Here is a 24,968-nt window from a genome sequence, read left to right on the forward strand (position 1 = left end):
ATGTTTTTATAAAATTGAATTCTGCAAAGCCTAAGCATAACCTTGCAATTTGGGCCTTTGATGCAATGGATTCTGACAAATAAACAATAACTACTGTATAGTCATTATTTTCCTTTCTTTTTGTACTAGTGCCTTATGAAACTTGAACACATTTTAGAAACAAAGCTTGACTATGAATGCACATAGAAATTATAAACTTAAGTAAGGATTCTGAATCTTGCATTAGAGAAGAACTTAAGTAGGGTGGAATGTGTTTTAGTTTCATTGTATGCAGGATTATAGCTCTGTCAGTCCCAGAAAATTAGAGAAAGCCAGGGAGCTAATACCTTCTCTGGATCTGAGAAACATACCCAAGGTGTCCAAGCTAAAGCAAGGTGGGACAGGTTGACTAGCGTAATTAGTTAGTGTTTTAAGTGGCATAGATAAAAAGGATTAAAAAATAAATCAGATTTTTACATAAATCATTTTTATATTTAATACTAAATTTTGCATTTAAAAATGACAGTTGAAGCTAAATCTCATTAGAAACTTACTAAACCTATGTTTATGGTCTCATAACAATAAACAAATGACTCTGATCTGTCCAGCTTAACTACCAGCTCTTGCTCCTTGAAAGTTCTGGGCTTTCAGTTTCTGTTTCTCAGCAGACTAAAGTAATATGTGCAGAGAAAGACACAGGGTGCATAGGATTTTGTGTTTCTGTGACTGTGAATCTGGGCCAAGCATGGCAAAGGAGTTAGTTAACGCATGGATTTAAAGACAGAGACAAATAAAGGAAAGGACTTTGGCAGCACTGAAAGGAGCCGTGGCGTGGAATGGAAGAAAGAAAAAAAGGGGAGACATTATGCAGCACACACACAGCTTCCTATCTCCCATCCCACAGTTTTGCCACAGAAAAAACTGTGATGGCCTCTGGGCATAAGAAAAACCTTATTTGGGAAAACTTTGAAGAAACTCTTTCCCTGGGTAAAAAAGGAAAATGTGTCTAGTGTAAGCAGTGCAAGATAATGATGCAGGGCCTAGTTTGAAGAATAAAACATCATAAAGGAAACTGTTTATTGGGAGAAAATCATGTGGATGAAGATGTGGAAATGTCTAAAGAACAATGTGGATCAAATTCTCGAGCAATGAAATAATTCACTTTGCAAATCATCATTCTCAGACTCTCTGCCTACCTTTTAGTATATGTATTTTAAGAAGTAAAGTCTCAAGCTGTTTGCTCTGTTAGTATTGCTAAAAAATATAAGTTTAGTTTAGTTTAGCTAATCTTTATAGCATATTTTATCAGTTAACTTAGACTCTAGCACCCAAGCATAAGATACAGAAAGGTGCTGTAAGAGAAATGTAGAGCTGACAGTTGTCATGGAGTGTCTGTTATTTTACTTATATTTATACCTAGAATACGTTAACCTTGTTTTGGACTATCATGACCAGAGACTATAATGATCATGCCTTAAGTCAAATGCCTACTGTACTTCAGCAGAACTCAGCTTTCCCAAGAGAGCCCTATGCTATACCTGTTTTCTCAAAAAACAGAAGTGCCAGTGAATTCAACAGGACTTTTAACAGCTGTGCTGCTACAATTAAACTTATTTCAGATAACCAAGTATCAGTGGAAAGAAAAAAATGTCAATAGTTCAGTAAAAAACCGTCATCCTCTAAGGGTTTGTAGTAAGGACCATCAGTATCAGTAATGCAACCTTGATGAAAAGATTGCTCTCTTCATTTATGGCGCAAATTCTCCTTTCTACATTGTTAATAAACACTTTATTGACATATTTGAGTCCTTACAACCAGGTTAAGCTCTACCTGGTAGAGCAGACATTGGTGGAAGGTTGCTAGATACAGTCTATGAGAAGGAACTTGAACTGTCTGCAAGGAATAATGAGAGGAAATTTGCCAGTTCAAACCTGATCAGTAGAGCTGTGCACACAGTGATCCATAAATATGTGCCCATGTGACAACAGAAGACGGCTTGCATATCATTCAGAAACAACCGATCTGTTGTGTGGGCATTCACCAAGGTAATATCCGAAAGAAGAGGCAGTGAAAGCTGTGGTAAACAGAACACAAATTCAAATGTCATGGGTACCGTTTTTACAAACAATGCTGCAAACCAGGCAATGATTAGCAGATACTTAGAAGAAACAGAAGTACGCTGCATAATAACATATGTCTGCAATGCCTATTCAATGCATCTTTTATCCAAACACTCAAGTATGCAGTCTCCAGAAATAAAAGAAAACATTGAAGTCGCAACATACTTCCGTAACAACCATTTTGCTTTATTAAGATTTGACCTATTCTTACATAATACTGTGAAGAAAACAGTGATTAAGTAATGGAAGTATCTCATCCAGAGTATATAACATTGGATTAAAGAGGAATATAGAGGATATGTTCAGTGTACTGAAACCTATTATCTATAGCATTAAACTTCATAGAAATTGCTGCAGCATTGTTGATATTTTAAAATTTGGAAGGCACTTCAAGAGACACTGATGAAAGAAATACCTCACGAGAAAGTTAAACTACAGCAATAAACAAGCAAATGGATACAATGCTAACTCCACATGATTTTCTTGGAACTATTCTTAATGCCAGATAGAAAGGTGGGTGCCTAAATTCTGATGTTGCTGCCATGGCATTGGTGTCTTACAAAATCACTCCTCTGTTATGCCAGTCATAATAAATTTCAGGGCTGCAGTGAAACCACATAGTCAGTATATGTTTATTGATGATGATTAGAACAAAGTCACTGTCCTGACTTGACGGAAATTATTAGTCAGGCACCTTGAAAAAGAACTCCTTCAGTTGCTAAGCCAACTTTTCACAGCACTTGCTTCCTCAGCAGGCACTGATGGAATAATTTTATTATTTGGTGGCATTCATACAAACCCAAGAAATCAACTGGGAGTTGAAAAAGCAGGAAAACTTGTATTTGTTTGTCTATGAATCAGAATGACAGCAGGAGTGTGGAAGATCAGAGCTAGTTACATCACTGTCAGTGCAGTATATATCATATACCCAAGCATATGTCCAAGCATCAGTTAAAATAGATTGAAACAGGTTTGGGAGCTTTTGCCCTAAGAACCAATGAGGATGAGCAGTTTGTGGGTGCTAGTTATTCAATCAGGCAAAGGAAGGATCTTCTTCTACTTTTATTAGAGATGGTTGACCTATGCTCTTTCCCACTCACTCTTTCTTTAACTATTGTATACCAGTTCTACAGTCTTTCAGCAGATGAATCCCTGATGCAGAGAAGAGAGACAATGAAAATATTAGGATACTTAAATGAAAAGAGGAAGACTAATGAATGAAAGTCAGGGAGGGTCTTATAAATTTGGTGGGATTTATCAGTTTAGCATTGCTATTTTATATTCTGTGGAAGATGCAGCAAATGAATTTCCTGAGGGCCATCACATGTTGAGCAAATTGTTATCATTAATGTCAATTTATCATTGATAATCATGTAACTGAAAAAGATACACCCAGAAATAACTCAACTCTTTCCTTGTCTCTTTATCTTACATATTTTGGATTCCTTTTCATTAATTTAAAGGATAATGTCTTAATACTTTGTCATTTAGAATGTAATTGAGCTGAGTTGCCTAAAAAAAGTTTTTGTGTGTTGTCTTTGAACTTCTCTCAATCATGGCTAGAAGTTTAGTACAGCCTCAACAGGATTAGGCCAAATTACAGTCCTTACCATAAGCATATTTCAATACCATAATGCATTTTACATGTTAATGAGCTGAGGTAATCTTGAAGTTATCAAAGGACTTAGAGAATGTTTTTGGTTCTCTTTACTGTCTTAATGCAGAAACATCTTTGTTTACGTCCTTGAAATTGATTTGGTTGCTTCAGTTTGCAGGAAAGATATTTTTGCCTCCCAGATAAAGATGAAGGGATTCCTTAGAAAATGAATTTGATAGGTGTGTGTGGTGGGCTGGATCACAGAAGTCCCCTTGAAACTGTCTCTCGGTGTGCTGATCATACCACCAAGCCCACCTACCTGCCCTTTGGGGTTCTTCACCACTATATCTTGCTAGGTCAGAAGCTCTGGTCTCCCTCAGCAGAGACACATATTTGGGGTCTCAAACAGAGCAACAAAGATGCTGAAACAGTTCAGATGTTGGAGGTATAGGACCTTGACAGCATGCAAAAGCATATAAAAGTTTTACACAGAGGAAGCTCATAAGATTAATTCTTTCTCAGTGAAAGACAGATGTGCACTGCTGTAGCTCTCTTCCTCCCTTCCCCCCAAGTAACAACTATTTACACTGGGTTTGATGAACAGAATGTTTTTATTAAATATAAAAAGTAGAATTTAATCAAAACAAAAAAGCAGTCATGTAGCACTTTAAAGACTAACAAAATAATTCATTAGGTGATGAGCTTTTGTGGGACACACTCAATTCTTCAGATCTATAGCTGTAAGCTCATCACTTACTAAATTATTTTGTTAGTCTTTAAAGTGCTACATGACTGCTTTTCTGTTTTGATAGAATAAAGACTAACATGGCTATCTCTCTGTTACAAGTAGAATTTAAGCAATTGAAGTGATCAGACAAATCTTCCTCGCTGGAGATATTTAAGAGCAGCTTAGGTAGACATCAGTTGGGCATGGTCTAGACAGTGCTTGGTCCTGTTGTGAGGGCAAGGGACTGGACTTGATGACCTCTCAAAGTCCTTCCACTTCTATGGTTCTACGATTTAAGTAAGTTACTAAGCAAAAAATTAAAACAAATCATGCCAGCTTCGAACCTTGTCATATTCAAATTCTTACACTAACAGTAGTTCTAATAATCTTTTTCATAAGCTAGGCACTCTGCACTCTGTTTGTATTCTGAAGTGGGTCTGTCCCACGAAAGCTCACCTAATAATTTTGCTAGTCTTTAAAGTGCTACTTGACTGCTTTTTGTTTTGATTCGGCAGATTGTAACTTTCCAAATATGTAACGTGAATTTTGCCTAAAGCACCTTCAGGTTATGCACACTCATATACGTAAACCAATTTTCATAAAGCAAGGGGTGCTGTGACAGTGTGATAGGGCTAAATAAAATATGGATTTACTGTAGACGTTTCTCAGTTTTTTTAAACAGTTATGATCATTGCGGCCATGCTGTGTTACAAAATTTGCAAAGCTAATACTGCTAGCAGACCACAGTGTTTGTGAGAAGAGACCACATTCTTGGTTTAGTGACTGGTTCAGTGAGAGAGTGCTTGGCCAGGTTTATTTTCTACAAAGGACAGTACTCGTCAGAGGTGCAGCGGGTGCTGCAGCACCTCCTGCCTTTAAGTGCTTTCTACTATATGAAGGGTTTCCATTTGGGTTCAACTTCTCTCAGCAACCCCACTCTAAAAATTGTTCTTGCACCTTGGTACTAGCACCCCATAGGAGCTTACAAATACACTGAGGCAATGTCTAGATTGCAGGGTTGACAAATGACCATTTTGTCAAACCCTGCAGAAAATCCAGATTGAGAAGTACATTCTGTTGACAGTAAATTGACAGAACAGAGCACTTTTGTCAACAGCTCTAGCCCGCTCGCCAGGAGGAAGAACACTGCTGTCAACAAAGGTGGTTGACAAAATGCTGGTCTGAATGTTCTGGGGTGCTGGGGTGGTGCTTCTGTCTACAGAAAAGCCCTCTGGGATGCTGCGCAGATGCCTCCATGAGGAGGGACCTGATGGTGGACTTCTCCACACCAAACTGATTGCTCCCCAAGCAGTAGCTGTCGGGGGTGGTGATTGCGACCCGCTTCTCCACAGGGATGGTGGGCCACAGGTGGATGATGTTTCTCCACAGGACGGGCAAACCAGGCACAGAGCTCCAAGAAGGTGGCCTGTTGAATGTGCTCACTGCTTTATGACCAGCTGGACACACCAATCTGAATTGGTGCAGTGCCTCCAGAGCTGCCTGTACACTTGATGCAGCCAGGGCAGTGTACCCAAAGGTGCTCTCGGGCTCACCCTTGGTGAGGAAGAGGAGCACAGCTGTCAGTTCAGCAGCAGTTGCAGCCTCTCTGTGTGGGGCCATCGCAAGCCCAGGGGCAGCTCTGGAAGCATGGAATCCAGGGGCCGGCTGTGTCGCCCTTAAAGAAAGGGCAAGCACAGTGAGTGCTGGGAGAGCACTGCTGGCCCTCCCAGGGGTAGATGAGCCCACAGCAGGGTCAGGGACTGGCTGTTTGGAGAGATGCCTTTAAGTGACAGTCTCTGGAGGACTCCAGCACTGCCTCCTGGAGGACAGGGTGACCTGCGACCCTGACTGACTTAGTTCTGGGTGGTGGTTTCATTGACAGAGAGGCCTGGCTGGCCGCTCTATGGTGACAGAGCAGGTTGCTCTTTCGATGCGCCTTGGTGTCTGGATGCAATCTGTTGGAAGAATTTTTGTCACAAGATATCTTCCGACACAAACTTTTGTCGAAAAATCTCTGAAATCTAGATGTAGCCTGATACTTGCGTGCCTGCAATAAGGTACCAGTTTAATCAACATTCTGATATGTTGTCCCCTTGACCAGTACAAAGATACCAATCTTGTGACTTCAACTTCATATTTTGATGCAAACAAGTGAGGTATTACACTTCAATTGCAGTTAGTTAACTCCTTTGTAACTGCTTGTTCAAACAAAGCACATTTATCCATTATCCTATCCTTATTCTGTGAGGGGTTGATGTGTTCTAGTACTGTCCCTTTAGACTTTGTTTGCATAGTTATTTCAGAACTCTGGGTGCTCTTCTTCTATCCTCTTATTTTGTTAGTCTTTAAAGTGCTGCATGACTGCTGTTTTGTTTTGATAGAATACAGACTAACATGGCTATCTTTCTGTCACTTGTCTGAAATAAATCATTATTATACAAAATGTTTTCTGTTTTGTAGGATTTTTCAATAAAAATACAGAAAACATCACAAATTCAGTATGCCTCCCTCTCCAACAAAAATGTGTAAATTGTTTACTTCAGTTACTTCTATTTTTCTACATTTCTGTCTTAGTGTATCTATGAAAAATATTCCAACATCTGAAATTTGCTGGAGTAATGTAATTCTCCCAAATCTTGGAAAATGTACTTGGTACTTCTGCTCTTGGGTAAGCTGTATTGCCACAGAAATGATGCTAAAAGCTGTTCTCTTTTTTTATTCTGACTGGCCTAAGAACAAAGTAACAGTATTCTTTGTTGTTGTACAAATCAATGCATTTTATATTTTCACTAATTTTCTATAGCAGTCCATTGTAGAAATTACTTCTTATTCATATACTTTGACAGGAAAGATATTTTATTGGATTTAGGAAAATCCATTTCGCACCACAATCGAAATGTAGATTCTTCTTTCTTATCTAATTTTTGTTTATAGTTTATAGTTTAATATCTGATTGTTTAGCCCACACTATACCATAATATTTTATTTTACATGCCTCACCATATGTTTGATAAAGCAGTTATTTCACTAATTGTTTGTTTGCATTAATATTTCCATAAGATGTTGCAAACACTGTCTGGTGTTGTCTGAGATGCATTGAGATTTATTTTTGCAGCTATGAGATTTATAAGTCTTGTTTACAAATGTTTTACTGCACAAAATCTGCAGGGCTGCATGATAATTAGGTACTTTCATTTGCAGCTCCCTCACTAGTATGAAGAAATTTATTATTCATTTACAACATTTGTAGGTTTATGTTAAGAACTGTGTGTGTGTGTGTGTGTGTGTGTGTGTGTGTGTGTGTGCGCGCATATGTGTGGATGGGGTTTTTAAGTTATGCATTGCATAAGTAAAATTTTTGAATGAAACAAATTTGGAATTTTCTTTTGCACAGTTTCTAAAATAATTTGTCAAAATTTCAGAACACATTTTTATAGTTCCACCCCCTCTTCCCACCCCTTCTTTTTTAACATTTACCTTGCTGTATGGGGTTGAGTTGCTAAAATGTAAAATTAACTTTCTTAACGGAAGACTCATATTCTATGCAGTGTGAATTTATTTAAATAAAGGTGATGTAAATCACTTATTTTAATGATGGTTTGCTTAAGCAGCAATGAACTCGAGTTAAATAATTTATTTTCAATTTTTTTTTTCATTTGTACATTTTCAATATTCTCTTAAAGATTGATTCTTGTAATAGATAACAATTGAAGTATATTGATTTACAACTAAATATAGCCTTTGCTATGAATTTGGTGCTTCCTTTTGGTAGCCTGGAGAATAAGCTATAGGTATACACTTTTATTTAAACGGTTATATTTTTACGATGTTATAAAACCTGTTATTTTGTGCACTAAACATTTTTTTACTGGTGATTTGTGTCAAGCCCTATTTGGATGGAAATTCAATGAAAAACCACGGAACAACATATTTTTAATTAAGTAACACTATTTTAATGTGTTGGATACATAGAAGAAAACATCACAATATTCGTTTCATTTAAAGTTAACAGATCATTAAACAAGCAAGTATCGCCTGTAGAGAAGTGAACTGAGCTGATTATTTGTTGAGGCCCTTTTTGTCAAGATTTTCGAATTAGTAGATCTCATTTTCTCGCACTTAATTTTAATTCACATATTCAAAGAAAAAACAGGCTTTTCTGGCTTGTCAACCTGAAGTTGGTTTCTTAACTTTGAATTAAGTCTTTGAACCAAATTTAAATAAGCTGAAAAACTGAAGCAAATATTTGATGTGTATTGAGGATGTAACCATTTGTCCAAATGTTTTCACGGCATTGTATGCATCTTCAGTAATTTGGAAAACTAAGTACTGGTGGCAGGTTTGTTGAGCTGTGTTCGTGCTTCAGTGAAGTGAACAGGCTTCAGAGAAGAGAGAATCCCCAGTATGTTTTTAGATTACCAGTATGGATAAAAGTCATAACTTCCTTTGAATATTCTGTACCATAAACAGTATTAAATGCACCTTTGGTACCCATATTTACTCTTACTGAAGTAATACGTAATACCTTTGTGTTTGCTGTGATAAAGCTCTGTCAAATGATTTGTGGGAGACAATCCTACAAAACTGCTGTATTGATCATTCTTTTCTTCCTTTTTCCTCCCCTCAGTATGGCTATCCAAGTTGACAAGTTTAATTTCGAGAGTTTCCCAGATTCCCCCGGTGAAAGAGTACAGTTTGCAAACCCAAAGCAACTGGAAGAAGAGAGGCAGCAGGCAAAAGGTCTGGAGATCAACAGCAAGTTAGACGTCTGCTGGAAAATTATATCCTTTAATAAATGCTTTTTTTCATGTAATATATTTCTCAGCCCTATGACACATTTTATTTCATAATTTAAATCACCATTTAACAAGGTTAGTGAAAGGGGAAACAATTAGAACTGAATATAATTATAGACTTCTTAAAATTAATTGTACTGTGTTTTATTTAGATTTTTCATAATGTTCAGGTCTTAATATAATAAATGTCTCAATATGAGTCATGTGGGCTTGCTGCAAATACCATCTTTTTCTAACTTTTGGGGAATGAGGAAGAACAGTGACGGTTGATGTTATATAAAATTAGATTAGTTCTTTTCAAAAGCAAAGACTTCAAAGAGGTAATGAAATGATGATTTAAACCAGTGGTTGGCCACTTGCAGCCATCAAGGTTCTAAATATGGTCTACAAGACATTTTGTTCGCCATTCTCATGGACAGGGTTGCCAGATACTGCTGTTTCCATCTGTGTAGTTTTTTCCTATTGGTATTACTAAAGTGACATGCATGAAAAGTAAGTGCATGTCAAGTGGGGCGCATGCTGACTACGTTGCCCATGAGAGCCATCCAATCAAAGCACTGCTACGTTTAATCAGTGCACCCCACAAATTCAAGGTACACAAGTGCAGTTAGCAAAACTACCCTATTCCAGGAGTCTGTTGTGGTTGCAACGATCTTGTGGCCCTCTGAAGTGTAGCAGGAGCACTCATGCAGCCCGCTAAATAGCCTAGGTTGCCCTTTGCTGATTTAGCCTTTAACATGCTTAGAATATTTTTCAAAGTTATGTTTAGAATCAGAAATGTAGAACTGAAAAGGACCTTGAGAAATCACAAATTGAGCCCCACACACTCAGGCATGACCAAGAAAACTTAGGTATTTATTCAACCTGCTCTTAAAAGCCTCTAATGATGGACTGGTATTGTTAGATTTTTTTTTTTCTGAAATGAAAAGAAAATATCTCTGCTACATATTTAGCCCCTTACTTTTTGCTCTATCTTCAGTAGACACGGAACATAGTAATTCTTTGTTCTTGTTATAAGAACCCTTAATATATTTGAAGACTAATTTCAGGTACTTCCCCTCAGTCTTCTTTTCAACTTGCCCAGTTTTTTCTAACCATTCCCCATAGTAAGGGGTTTAGCAAACCTGTATTGTTTTTATGGCTGTCCTCTGGACTCTTTCTAGTGGCATCTAGAACTGGACACTGTACTCCAACTGAATCTTCACCAGTGCTGCATAAAGTGGAGCAGTTACCTCTCAGTTACCTGCCATAAAATACCATTTTAATACATCCCCAGAATGCTAGCCTTTTTCACATCTGTCTAACATTGTTAATTCTTATTCCATTGGGATCCCCAGATCCTGTTCAGCAATAACACCACCTAACCAGTTCTCCCCTTTTTGTCATGCCTTTGATTTTTTCCTTCCTAAATGAAGTATTGTGCATGTCTTTTATGTACGTCTTTCTCTCCGTCCTTTAACTAGTCTGTCTCATTGTAGACTACTTTTGTTCTGAAGCTTTGTCCCTTCAGGTTCCCTGATAATAAAAAAATATGATAATAAAATAACACACATATATGGTGCCTTTCCTCCAGAGGTTTCAGATGCTTTACATCTATTAAAAATGTACTAAACTGCCATGAAATGGGTTCATAATATTATATATCTCTAATGATGAGTAAATTGAGCCACAGTAAATTGAAAATGACTTGCTATGAGCAGAGGCATAGCCAGAAATAGATACCATGAGTCTTTTATGCAAATTTCTGTGTTATGCTAATTAGACAACATTTCATAAACAATCCTCGTTATGAAAAAATTCCATTTCAGGAAATCTCTGTTATCAAATTGCTAAACAGATTCAACCTTCTGACAGCTATTGAAATATTTAAACACTTTCTGATAGTGTGGATGGGATTCTTACACTGGAATTGGGGGACATGATATAATAATCCCAGTGCCCTCATCTTTTTGGTTGTCATTAATAAGCAACATTAATATACGTATTGCATTTTTATTTAATTGCAAAAAAATATATTGGATAATTTTCTTCCTGACGATTGTTTTACCTAAACAGCAGAAATGTAGCACTTTAAAGAGTATATACTACAATTGGTAGTTGTGCAACTTCACATTTTCTTAGTCTTTCAAGTGCTACATTTCTTCTGTTTTGTTTTGTTGGAGTACAGACTAACATGGCTACCACTCTGTTAGTATTCAGTTGTTATATTTGTCTAGCTAAGGGACATGTGAGGCTTGAATGCACCATTTGCACCTCCTTCACCACAACAAAAACAAGTGAGACAGTTGTTTGAAGATTCACTTCATGGAAGAGGTGATACGACCTGCATCTGAAACAGGGTTTGATTGTGATACAGGAGCTCTAAGTCTATGTGGAGCACCTTGTCAGCAGACTCTCACTCAAAACATAGATTGGGTGACAAACATCGAGCTTCGTCTTCTCAGATAGACTTGAAGCATACCACCATATGGCAAAACCTCTATGTATACATCTCCTCCAAGAAAATCTTCTGCACGTCTCTGGTATCACTTTGAAACCTCACAAATTTAAGTAGTCAGTGGTCCCATCTGACATTACAGTGAAGGGTTATGAAGGTTGGTATGATCACCTCTACCAGTTACTTTTTCTTCTTCTCTGTCAATTCTGTGTCCTTCAGTACCACCAACACTAATGTAATTTTACTCCAGAGTGGCCTTGGAGGTTAGCAGGAGCACGAGTGTTGGCAGCAGTAAGCAATCTGTCCCCAGTCTGTCTTGCTCTGATCCACCTCACTGTGCTAGCTCCTGGAATCACTTGGGGGAGACGGTGGAAACTGAAAAGAGGAAGAGTGGAAAGGGGTGGAATGGGGCCCAAAAGGGGTCAGAGCAGGAGTGGGAAGATAGAGGGTGCAGGAGGGTTTCTTGATGCTGCGAACATCTGAGAATTCGTCCCGCAGGAGAGAAAGTATTAAGTTACCTAATGCAGCCCATACCAATGCGTGATTGCTCTGTACTGTATGTTTTCCAGTGCCTTGTCCAGTTGAGATTTCAGTATTTCGTGTTGAACTTTTCACTGTTTCAGTTGGGATAATATCCAGCTGTCTAATAATTCTTGGAAAAAAATTGTACCCAGTATTCAATTCAAACTTTATATAGTGAATAAACAAAACAAACAGAAAAATATCAAAACAAAAAGCAGTCAAGTAGCACTTTAAAGACTAGCAAAATAATTTATTAGGTGAGCTTTCGTGGGACAGACCCACTTCTTCAGACCATAGCCATACCAGAACAGACTCAATGTTTAAGGCACAGAGAACCAGTAATCAAGGAGGACAAATCAGATCATTTTCTTCTGATTTGTCGTCCTCGATTACTGTCTGTTCTGGTATGGCTATGGTCTGAAGAAGTGGGTCTGTCCCATGAAAGCTCACCTAATAAATTATTTGGCTAGTCTTTAAAGTGCTACTTGACTGCTTTTTGTTTTGATAGTATATAGACTAGCACGGCTCCCTCTCTGTTACTATTAAACAGAAAAATAGACTTTCTTAGAAAAAACCTGACAGCTTTGTCATTTTAGTTTAAAAAGCTGCAGATTAAGTTCATTTGAAGAGGCTTACAGATATATTGAGATGATTTACAATAAGGAGACAGTGATTTCTTTTAAGCATCTGGTAATCACATACGGTATCCACAGCAGTTTGTTACTGTAATTCAGAATTTGAGCAGATGGAACAAACAGTTTTAAGGTGGCCGTCATCTTCTGTGTACAAATTCTGTCAGAGCTCCGAAGGTGAGTTTCTCTGCACATTCACATTCCTTGTCCAACTTCTTCAGTGTCTTATTTTAGGAATTTCCAGATTAGCAGAAGAAACTAAATGCTAGCAGCGGGCACTTGTTTTTTACATTCTCAGAACCCTCTGCAATAAGAACATCCATAATATGTCAGACTGTTGTACAATTAGACCATTGCTTATTTGTGAGAGGACCTTCCTTCTTAATCTACAACAGCTTAATTACTTAAGGGCCTTTGGTGAGGGACCTTATCAAAGGCTTTCTGAAAATCTCGGTACAATTTATCCACTAGATTGCCATTGTCCACAGACGTGTTGACCCCCTCAAAGAATTCTAGTAGATTGGAGAGGCATTATTTCCCTTTACAAAAACCATGCTTACTCTTCCTCAACAGGTACTGTTCATCAGTGTGTCTGATAAGTCTTTTCTTTAGTATACTTTCAACCACTTGTCCTGTTAGGCTTACCAGGATCACCTAGCAAATGCCTGGATCATGTCTGGAGCCTTTGTTGAAATTAGCACACATGAGCTGTTTGCCAATTATTTGACACAGAGGCTGATTTAAATGATAGCTTACATACTACAATTAACAAACTGTTCTGTAGCACCTGAAAGATTAACAAATTTATTAATTAGGTAATGAGCTTTTTTTGTGTAAGAGCCACTTCTTTAGGTCTTATCCATGAAAGCTCATCACCTAATAAATTAATTTGTTATTCCTTAAGGTGAATCATAGAATTATAGGGCTAGAAGGGACCTCAGGAGGTCATATAGTCCAGTCCGCTGCTTCAAGCAGGATCAACCCCAGCTAAATTGTCCCAACCAGGACCTTGTCAAGCTGGGACTTAAAAACCTCGAGAGATGGAGAATCCATCACCTCTCTACACATAATCCATTAATAGATTTGCACCTAAAGAATGTCTCTCTCTGAACCACATGCTTGTCTACAAGCATCTGCTTCCCTGGGCCTTAGTTTAGAAACTGCTCTGCAATCTTTTGAATTTTACATGTCAGTTGTCTGCTTCCATTTTGGTTTAGCTGAAGCTGTCCTTCCAGTATAGGCTTTTCCTTTCCCAAAAGGTTCCCCAATTTCTAATAAATTGAAACACTTTTTGTAAAGGCATCAACAGATACTGCTTTCCAGATTATTCAAGTGTCTCAAGGTGAGCCTTGTTCCCATGAGTATTGTTAAAAAATCTCAATGATCTTACCACAGATAAGTAATCTTCCTTTTTGAATAGTGTTCTAAGTATGTTCTTGGGACACAATGACTTAGGAGATGGGTAACATGATGTAATGGCATTAATAGTAAATATTTTAAGTAGAGATTTTCACACCCAGCACATGGACCACTCTCTCTGGATATTAAGACCAGAAGGGACCACTGCAATTATCCACTGTGTTCTCGTGCATAACAGAGCCATAGGAATTTCTTTGACTTTTAAAGTGCTTTCTTATCATCAGATCTGTCATTTGTTTTAAAGGTTAAAAGTCCTAATAATAAAACATTTTCCCTTTTATATACTATAGTAAGGTACATAAGTAATCAGTTGTCTTGTTCTCTGATGTAACTTGATGATCTGTAGCAGACACCAACCAGTATGCCGTCTTGTTCTTTCTCGTTTAGAATATTGACCCATGAGCATTCAAAAACATTTGCTTCTGAGTTATCAGTGACTCCGAAAAAGGTAATGCCATTTTTGACAGATTGCCATTCTAGTTCCCTGTTGCCCACTCAAGACTTTTCTAAATAGGTTATAATGATTGATTTTTAACATACTGCTCATGCATATCTTCCCACCAGTGTTCAAAAAAATGTGTGGTAGTTGCTTAGTCTGTGAAAATGTGTATTGAATTTGAAGAGAAGTCTTACGGTAAACCTGTTTTCCTAAAGACAGTAGAGGTAAATATTTAGTATATATAAAATATCTGAAACAAATTATTAATTCAGAATTAATCTACTCAGTGGCATTTTTATTTCAATTGTATCTAGAACGCTCCCTTAGGTAAGTGTGTTACTGTGTATAACATTTGTTTTATTTGTCAGCATTGTGTGGGTGGGTACATGAACGTCAGTCTGTCAGCTGTAGACAGTATTTTGTTTGCTATATGTAAATGTTTTGAAACAAAAAAAGAAAAAGAAAAAAGCCTATATTCAATCTCCATGGTAGTTTATACTGCTTGACGAAGTGCAAGTCTGCAGAGTGCATCCCTAACAATGCGTCATAGAATTCAATATTTATTCTCTTTAAGTGGTTCTCAGATTAAATATTCTCACATTTTCAAGTCAAAAGGTAATTTCTTCTAAATGACATGTCTGCAAATCCAATCTGTGGTTTGAAACTCAAGCTGTGTCCTTTTTGCCATTTTACACATTGTAATAAAGATTGTTCTGTGGGAGTTCAGATGACAATTTTGTTGATGCACAAGACAGACTTCACCTCAATTTTCCTTAAGATTGCTTAGGCAATGTAGCTAACAGTTGGGAAGGTTGTCTTGCCAGTGAGACAAACAGAAACAATGTTGGGGAGCGGGGTGGAACAGACTAGATATATTTTGTTAAGAAGGTACCACTTTTAACTTATTGTTTTATATAATAATGGTCTTACTGGATCAGACCAAAAGTCCAGCTAGAGAAGGATCCTTTCTGTGGACATTCGCCAATGCCAGGTGACCCAGAGGAAATGAACAAACAGGTAATCATCAAGTGATTCATTTATCACTCATTCCCACTTTTGGCAAGTGGAAGCTAGGGACACCATCCTTGTCCAACCTTACGTGATGAAATGTGAGTACATAATAATAAAATATATATAAATGCATAAACAGGTCAGAAATATGATATAAATTAAAAATTAATGTTTCCTGTTTGTGAAAAGAAAAGCAGCACAAAAATCCCTGAACCCATAGAGGGCATATACAAGTAATCACAAGAGGCATGCCTATTATGTTGTACAATATCTTTTTCAATCCAAGTTGTCTTAGTTGTGGTGATGGCCTTTATCCTGAGGCAGGGGTTATTGTATGGTGATGCAAGAAGAGTATTAGTAGAAACAGATGGCATAATTCTCTTTGCGTGTTGTAGATTCAAAGACTGAATTTTGCCTTAAGAGTGCTGGTAGACTTTGAAGGTATATAAAAGAAGGGAGGGAACTGTACAGAATAGCTAAGCTTCTTCAATCTTTAACCAGGTCATTGTGTGTATAGAACCACTGGAGAAGAACCACCTTCTTCTAGATGATATAGAAACAAATCTGTCAGCTCCTTGCCTCCAGTTGCTAAGGATAATTTGAAGGGGTAGTGTGATAATGTGGCTTTTTTTGTCCCATGTAAGTCACATGATGATCATCTTTATTTGATGAAAGAGTGAGGGAGAGACCATGAAAGACAATAGATTAATTAAACAAACCAGTCTGTAGCTGATATTCATTTTGGCTGTTATGATTCTCTTCAGTATAGGTAGGGACAGGAGATACCATGTTTCTGTAGAGATTCACTGGAAAGGGTATGGTCTTTTAGCTAAATCCATTGCTTGTGGTGTATCCTAGTTTGTTGAAAACCAGAGATTATTCCACAAATGTGAACTACTTTCAAGAAAGATAGTATTGATGAGGGCATATTGTTCAACAGTACATAAATGTCATCAGCATATAAACTGATTTTCTATTGTTTTCTGTTTGGAGTCGCGTCTTTAATAGCTGAGTATTTCTGTATCTATGTTGCCAGTTGTTGGAAAGAGAAGTTAAAAAAGAAAGATGTGAGTGGACAGCCCTGTCATCTGACTTCTTCTAGTTGAAATAATTTAATTGACTAATATGGACCAAGGAAAGAGTGGTGATACACTGACCCAGATCAGGAGTATCCGTCCAAATCTTAATATTTTAGGACACCCATTAGATAAGGTCATTCAACCATCTCAAAGGCCTTCTCCACATTTGTAGATAAAGTTGTGCAGGGATAATTAGATTTCTGGGCTTGTTTGAATAGAAGAGCATTTTTTCTCATATTATTAGTAGCCAACCTTTCTTTATCAAAACCAACTGAACTACATGTATAGTTGGAGGGATAATGGTGTTCAGACATGTCACTAAATTTTTTGTGATTATTTTACTATTTGTGTTTGGTAGAGATATGGGGTAAAAGTTGCTATGTTTGTAATCATCTTTGTTCCTTAGTATTAAAATAATTAAAGCCATTTTCATGCCCCGAAACATGGCTCTGTTTAAAAATATTTCATTGAAGAACTTTGAAATAATAGAATGATTACAAAATGTTTTGTACACTGCTGTGAAAAAGCCATCCATTCCAGGTGTCTTGCTGGAATTATAGCCTCTTCAATCTATTGTGGTGTTAAAGTTTTGTCCATAAACAATACTTGTTGTAAATTAAAATTTCAAAAGATGGGTTTTCAAGGAAGTGATCAAATTTGTTAGTCAAATCGGGTTCCTGAGTATATAAAGCTTGATAAAACCACATAAACTATATAATTTCAAGAATGACAGTCCCATCTTCTTGTAATAAGGAAGAAATATTGGTTAGATCTATGTTTAATCTTCTGGCAAATAGTTTACTTTTTCTTGCCCCCCACCCCAAAAAAAAATCTTTGATTTTGTTGAGTTTAAATTTGACTTGGGTAAGCATCTATCAACTTATATTTGTTGTTCATTGGAGAACATAGCAGGTTTCCATTATTTGAATCAGTTTAATGTGTTCTCTGCAACTCATCTGCTTCCTTGGTTAGAACGTACCTAAAAGGTTGTTACACAGAGGAAGGAGGAACATTATTCTCCTTAGCTGCTGACGAAAGGATAAGAAGCAGTGGGCTTAAACTGCAGCAAGAGAGGTTTGGGTTGGATGTCAGGAAAAGTTTCCTAACTAACAGTGTGGTTAAGTACTAGAATATATTGCTTAAGAAGGTTGTGTAATTGTAGCCATTAGAGATTATTAAGAGCGACTTAGACAAACAATTATCGGAGATGGTCTAGATGATGCTTGGTCCTGCTATGAGTGCAAGGGACTGGACCTAATGACTTCTCAAGGTTCCTTCCTGTTCTGTGATTCTATAAAGGAAAAAAAAACAGTGATACTGGGTGAAACCAAAAGTCCATGTAGCTCAGTATCATGTCTTCTAAGAGCGGCCATAGCCAGGTGCTTCAGAGGGAATTAACAGAACAGCCAGTCATCAAGTGATCCAACACCCGTCACTCTTTCCCAGCTTCTGGTAAACAGAAGCTAGGGACATTATGCCTTCCCACTCTAGCTAGTAGCTATTTGTGGACTGATACTCCATGAATTTATCCAGATCTTTTTGGAACCTATTGTAGGTTTGGCCTTCACAACATCCTCTGGGAAGAAGTTCCACAGGTTGAATGTGTGTTGTGTAAAAAAACAAAACAAAACAAAACAAAAAAAAAACCCAACCCCTCTTGCCTGTTAAATTCATTTGTTGATTCCCCAGTTCTACATAATGTAAATTTCTACATGAATAAAATTTACAGCTGATTTGACAAATCAAATATATATTAGTGCAAAATGTAAATATACAACATTGTAAAATGTATAACCATATTTTGACTGTTCTCTTTTCACAAAAGGAATAATTAATGTTATGTAAAATGTAGGATATGGCCTGCTTCACTTTTTAGGATATAGGCTGTTCCAGTGGACCTGTGGTTGCGGTAACATGATTCATTAGAGGCAGAGTCAGTGAAGAGATTGTGTATAACAGTGCAGGTTGTGATAATTAGTGCAGATAATACTCGAATCAACAGATGGTGCTATTAATCCCTGTTTTGTGTTGAATTTACTCTTTGCTGAGCCCTGCACAGTATTATTCTTTTTAATTCTGCTTCTATCCTGCTCCACCTCACAATAATTTAAATTTGACAGGGAGCACTTTCTGAAGAAGACTGTTCATATCTTTCTCCTCAGTCTAGACCTTCAGAAGCGCCCAAGAGGTGCAGGTTGTTTCTTTGCAATCTGTTTTCTAAGATGCCATGTTTTCTTCCAGTTTGTCTAGTCTGTTTCAAGAGATAGCTTGTTGAATGTCACTCATTTCAGCAGCAGTCCTTTGGAACTTTTTCCAAGTGGGCCATTTGGGATTTTGCATCACATTCATCTTAAGAATGGCCACAAATATCTCCTGAGATTGAATCCAGTCAGTCTGTGAAGAATTCTTTTAGAGCCACGATAGTCTTGGATGCATTTTGCTGTGCCTTTGTGGTTTCTTTCAGCTGCTAAGGAGATTCAGGCTTAGGTCTTTTTTTTGCATCTTGTTGTTTCACTGGAATCCACATTAAACAGTTTGAAGTTCATCCAGTTAATTCATTTAAACATTTATGACAGAAACATATTGCCAGTTAGCTAGGAAAGCAATCAGAGATGAATTAATATGTGGGGCATGAAAAATGTGGGATGAGGCAGCCATTTTTTTTGTGTATCACGTGACTCCTTAATTGTGACATTTTAAAAATGTTTATTCCGGGCATTAATATTGTTACAAGTTTTGTTGATAGCCATGATATTTACATATCTCTCACTTACTTATATGGAACAGACTAAGCAAAGTAACAGAAAATGATTTGTTGTGATCTATCAGTAATAAAGAAATGTTTTAGACAACCTAATACATCTCTTCCCTCAATTTTTTATGATTCTTTCCACCCTGGTGTGTATTTTCGTCAATTTTAGAAATAGCTTACATTTCCGTGCAGATCATCCCTTTTCTTGGGGTAGCTTTCTGATTATTAAAATGTTACTTTGTAATGCATTTGCTTTACTGCCTCTTGTTTTTTAAAGTGAGGTTTTGTTGGTCCATCTGTTTGTCTGAGATCAGCAAATTGATTTCATCTTGTTTTCCAGAACCTAAACAAGTGCCTTTAACAAGATCAAAACAGTGCCATAATCAGCATTCCAAAAATTCAGAATGCAAATGAGAAAACAGATTTATGGTAAATAGTGTTCATTAATCATTTAAAACAGTTTTTCATTAGTATAATTTCTATTTATGAAAATTTGCTAATTTATTTATGCTGAAGTAGGACTGGGATGCATTCCTCCACCTGCATTTATTAATACAGAAACTGACAAGTGTGACATAAAAACCGTCTTCAGGATGCCTGAGGTGAAACACTGCACACCAGAGAGAAAACAATTAAGGGATTTAAATCTGCAAACAGTTCGATAAATCTGTTTCACATTCCTCTGTAGCAGCATATTTCAAACACAATATATTCAGTAGGCTATGCTTTAGTTATATGGTGTCTTCTGAACAGTGAGTATACATTGCTACATCAGAGTCTGGGAGGCAATTGTTCCCTTAGAGGATATAACTTGTTCAACAGTTTCAGATTTTCTGCATAAAAATTATGTATTATATGTCCTCTGTCTCTTAAGAAAAACACTAAGTAATATTATATATGCAAATTTTACTTCTTAAAAATGGCATGATGGGATGTAGTGTTAGTTGCCGCTGTAACTCTAGATCATTTTCTGAGTGTACTAGTAATAAGTTAGTCTCTTAAACTACCAAACCTGCAGACTCAAATTGGAATCCGAAAGTCCAGCTTGGTTCATTCTAGCTCATGCATGCATTACATACAATAAAACTTTTCCATTTGGAAGTTACTTAATATATTTGTTGAAGATGGGCAGGCCCGAAGAGGGTTCTGCTTATTCTCATTTGCTTGTAGTCTGCAACAGTGTTTCCTCTATTTTTTTTTCCAACCATGTGCAGAATGATTTTTTTATGTGCACCTATATGGAGGTATCTGTCACATTTCCTTCTTACCCTTACATGGCCTGAGTCAAACTTGTCTTTAATTAGTTGTAAAACCTATATAAAAATGTTTGTATATCATTGTATACTTGGACTAGTATTAAAAGTTTATCACGTAGTAGTTTAAAAGTTTATAGTGTAGTACAGAGTATCTCTTTCTCCCTGATTATAGAATACTTCCTCTGGCTCCGGGACTATGTGCAGAGTCCAGGAATTGACAAATTGTCTTGTGCCCTCATCCGTGCTGTGACATACCAAGTACATTTCTCAGGTCTAAAAGACAGCTCTGTTTTAAGCCCAAAAGCTTGTCTCTCCCAACAGAGAGCTAGTCCGATAAAATATTCTATGTCACCCACCTTGTCGTGCCAGTATCCTGGGACCAATGCTAAGATGGTGTCATCTTAGTCAAGAAATGTGCACCTTGTGTGTATTTAGGAGTCATCAGCAAGCTTAACTGAGTTTTTCTGATGGTTTCTCCTGAGAGTGCTATAGAAACAGTGGATCAGTAAGGCAGTGATTGGAATTCTATTTCTTACTCTCTATCATCAACACAAATATTTACTGAGTGCCAGAAGGACTGCACAAGTGTTATGGAGGAGGGTCAACGAATTTGCACAAATGTAATGGGAGTGCTGGATCAGTTTTTATTGTGAGAGTGCTGAGAACCACTGAATGAAACTTTTTACTCTGTAGACAATTGAAACCACTTCAATCCAGGGCATGCTGCAGCTCCCATAGTTTCAGCACCTATGGATGTAACTGAAGACATAATTTGACCTAAGCAACTTAATAGGTGGGGGATACTTGATTTCCCTTGATATGTATCTTAAGTGTCATATTCCAGCTTTACTGTTGCTCTGACAAGTATTTTGAACATTTATTATTTAATTGCACACATTTGATGTGAAAATCACTGTGACACTAAGAATGGCAACTCACAATGCCATTTCTACAGATTTGTTTTTGATATAGGATGGTCCACTAAACAAAGACAGCTTGTAACTTGTTCATAGAGCTGGCAATATTTATTTCCATTATTCATTGTGCAAATCTTGGCTGTTAATGACTTTCAGGCCTTCAAAATTTTGTCACAGATAGAGCTGAAATCTTGCATATCAAAACAAGGGTGATCCAAGATAACATCCAAGCTGTAAGGTAGCCTCAGCTTCTTTGTGCCCATAAGAATTTGTCTTCCCAATTAATATGTGTATATTGAACACAGAGAAGGGACTGTGACCCACCTTGGCTTTGTGTCTTCTGAATTCAAAGCTAGTAGAAAAGTGCCACCAACTTCTACATAAGAATTTGGAACATTCTAATATGCCCCCAACCATGAGACTGTGTTTGTTTTCTGCGACTCAAGAGGACATTTCCACCAAGGCAATTTCAAAAGCTAGACCTCTTTGGCCAAGATGCTTGCTTGTCAGCCTCCCTCCAATTCCGCATCTTGCTAAATACAGTTTGAGAAAGGGTGACCTTCCTGTCACAGGTTCTGTGAGATTACAGGGAGAAACTGAGAGATGCTGTTGACAAAGTGCAGATGATAGCCCAAACAGTGCTATAAATTACGGTGGATGAGTCTGAGGTAGCTACTTTATCCATGGCCATGGCCATGAAAAGGCACAAAGCCATCTGCCATTCTGAAGTCTAGGGGACTGCAGAGAATTAATCCCTCAGGGGCATGAACTTCTTCAGTGGCTGAAAGAATAAAGTACTTCATTCCTTGAAGAATTTTCAGGAATCATTGAGATTCTTGGTATTAACACTTGTATGATTCACTGGTACCAGCTCCATGAATACAAAAAACGCCCTCTGATTCATTAATATCATTCCAAACTACAGTGATAGCACAATGTGAGACTGTCCTTAAGCTGTATGTATCCATTTACTTTTCTGATGGACTTTTTCTTAGACTGGCTCAGGTCAGTCTACTTCTTGAGGAACCATCAAATAACTAAGGCAGTCTTATTCTTCACATATTTTTGTGGAGCTGTCCTGACGGCAGTATGCTGGCTGTGCCCAAAAAGAGATGCCCTTAAAGATCTTGTCACCATTCAGAGATTTAATCACAGATTCATCTGGGTGGGCCCATATGGAATGCCTACAAGTACAAGAGCATGGTTCCCAGAGGATCTGAAACTACATATAGATGTGTGAAGGTTAAACTCATCAGATTGGTGTTGAAGGTGTTCCTCTGTATCCATCCAGTAGCACACAATATAGATGTGAAAGGGAGTGCCTGCTATTTCTTGGTTAGCAGACAAATTGTCAAGCTAGAGATTAGATGCTGCCTATAAAGTGTAAGCCTGGTAGCCCTATGCTTTCAGGAATCAGCAATGACTTGTCAGACTTCCTCAGCAGATAGTCTTTTACTAACCATGAATGGTCACTTCAGTAAACCATCACCAAATCAATATTACATCAATGGGAGAAGGTGCGATCAACTTGTTTGCTACAAAGGGCAACAGGGCAATGAGTAGACATGAACCTGGGATTCTTGCTGGATTTTTTCACTCTGCATTGGAATCAGGGCCTCCTTTTTGGATCACCATCTGTTCCATTAATCCTGAGGGTAATTATTAAAACAGACAAGACCAGGCCATCCTATTCATAGCTGTTTTGGCTGAGGCAGTTCTGGCTGACAGACCTGCTTAGAGAGATCCATGTGACCACCATTCATGCTCTGGAACAATCCAAACCTGTTGTTGCAGGACCCAGGGTTAAGTACTCCATTGAGGCCCAAAGTCTCTGAACCTGATTGCCTTGGATGTTGGCCGATTGAGCCATGGAGAGGAGCTGATTCTGTCATGGTCAAAAAACCCTACATCCATGTAGAAAACTGTCCACAGGGAATACTTAGTGGAATTTTTTTTCTTTTTAAATGTGGGCAAACCAACATGGTCTAGGCACAGTACAGTCTCGGGTATAGGGGATTCTAGATTATTTCCTTCAGCTGAAACATTCTGGACTTTCACTTAGCTTAATCAAGGTCCTTTGGATAGCAGTATCATTTCATCTACCAATCAGGTACAAAATGCGAGAGGATTAGTATGTGCTCCCTTACTGCTCTGGAGTGCTTTGAATTCAGAGGTAGCCCTGTTGTAAACTAATTTGTGACACTGTTGTTTCAGCTTACATCCTGTGAAAATGAAATGGTGTGAACACAAGTTATTTCTTTTATTTGAACTCACTGTTATATTAACAGTAAAGAAATACATATTTCCTATAGGCTGATTCCTAATACAAGGAGCTTGCTGGGTAATTAGGGTTTCCTGGAGTATGAGCTCTTTTAAGTGAGACCCATTTTTAACAATGCATATACTTAAAAGAAGATATCAAGCGTAACTCCTAAACACAGTATGAACCCAGTGCTTGTATGTAAATTCATTGATTTTATTTAATATTGATTCACAATTCATATACTGTATTCAAGGAAGATAATCTTACATTTCACTTTTGATTCAAAGGCAAAGATAAGTAGAATTGTTTGATAGGAGGGATTCCCATTTTTTCCCTTTTATTGTAACACTCTTAGGCCATTTCTAAACATGCCACTTATTCTAAAAGCTGAATGCTAATGAACAGCCTGGAAAATGCTAATGAGGTATGGATGTAAATTCCCAGTGCCGCATTAGCATATGGGCATGTGATTTGGAGTTCAGTAGAAGATCTTCCAGACTCCAAAATATCTGTACAGAAGCACGGCCCCCAGACATCTCCTGGAAGGAAATCCTCCTTCCAGAAGCCTTGTCTTCCTGAAAATTTTACATCTGTGCCTCATCAGCATTTTCCCGGCTGTTCATTAGCATGCCGCTTTTGGAACAACTGGAATGTGTAGAAACAGCCTTTGATTGCAGTTTATAGCTATTTACAACCAGGGTTTTAAATTTTTCTGTTCATCCTATCAAGTATCAGAGGGGTAGCCGTGTTAGTCTGGATCTGTAGCAGCAACGAAGGGTCCTGTGGCACCTTATAGACTAACAGAAAAGTTTAGAGCATGGGCTTTCGTGAGTTAACTCGCTTCTTCAGATGCTGGTCCTGGAAATCTGCAAGGCCAGGTATAAATAGGCCAGAGCAAGGCTGGGGATAACGAGGTTAGCTCAGTCAGGCAGGCTGAGTTGTATTGTCATCAGTAGATCTGGAGGTGTGAACTCCAAGAGAGGGGAAGCTGCTTTTGTATTTAGCCAGCCATTCACAGTCTT

The 24,968-nt window shown here is 37.7% G+C and overlaps 1 protein-coding gene across 2 annotated transcripts in view; it reads left to right on the forward strand.

Moving 5' to 3' along the window:
* The window catches only part of TRAPPC9 (trafficking protein particle complex subunit 9), a 719,778-nt gene that overhangs the window by 338,730 nt on the left and 356,080 nt on the right, over window positions 1-24,968 (forward strand). For both annotated transcript variants that reach the window (XM_074986617.1, XM_074986618.1), the window contains one exon: window positions 9,051-9,204. In XM_074986617.1, the coding sequence (XP_074842718.1) occupies window positions 9,051-9,204 (154 nt within the window). The remainder of the gene's footprint in view (window positions 1-9,050; window positions 9,205-24,968) is intronic.

This window comes from Carettochelys insculpta, chromosome 2 (assembly GCF_033958435.1).
Source record: "Carettochelys insculpta isolate YL-2023 chromosome 2, ASM3395843v1, whole genome shotgun sequence".
NCBI classification, from domain to species: domain Eukaryota; kingdom Metazoa; phylum Chordata; order Testudines; family Carettochelyidae; genus Carettochelys; species Carettochelys insculpta.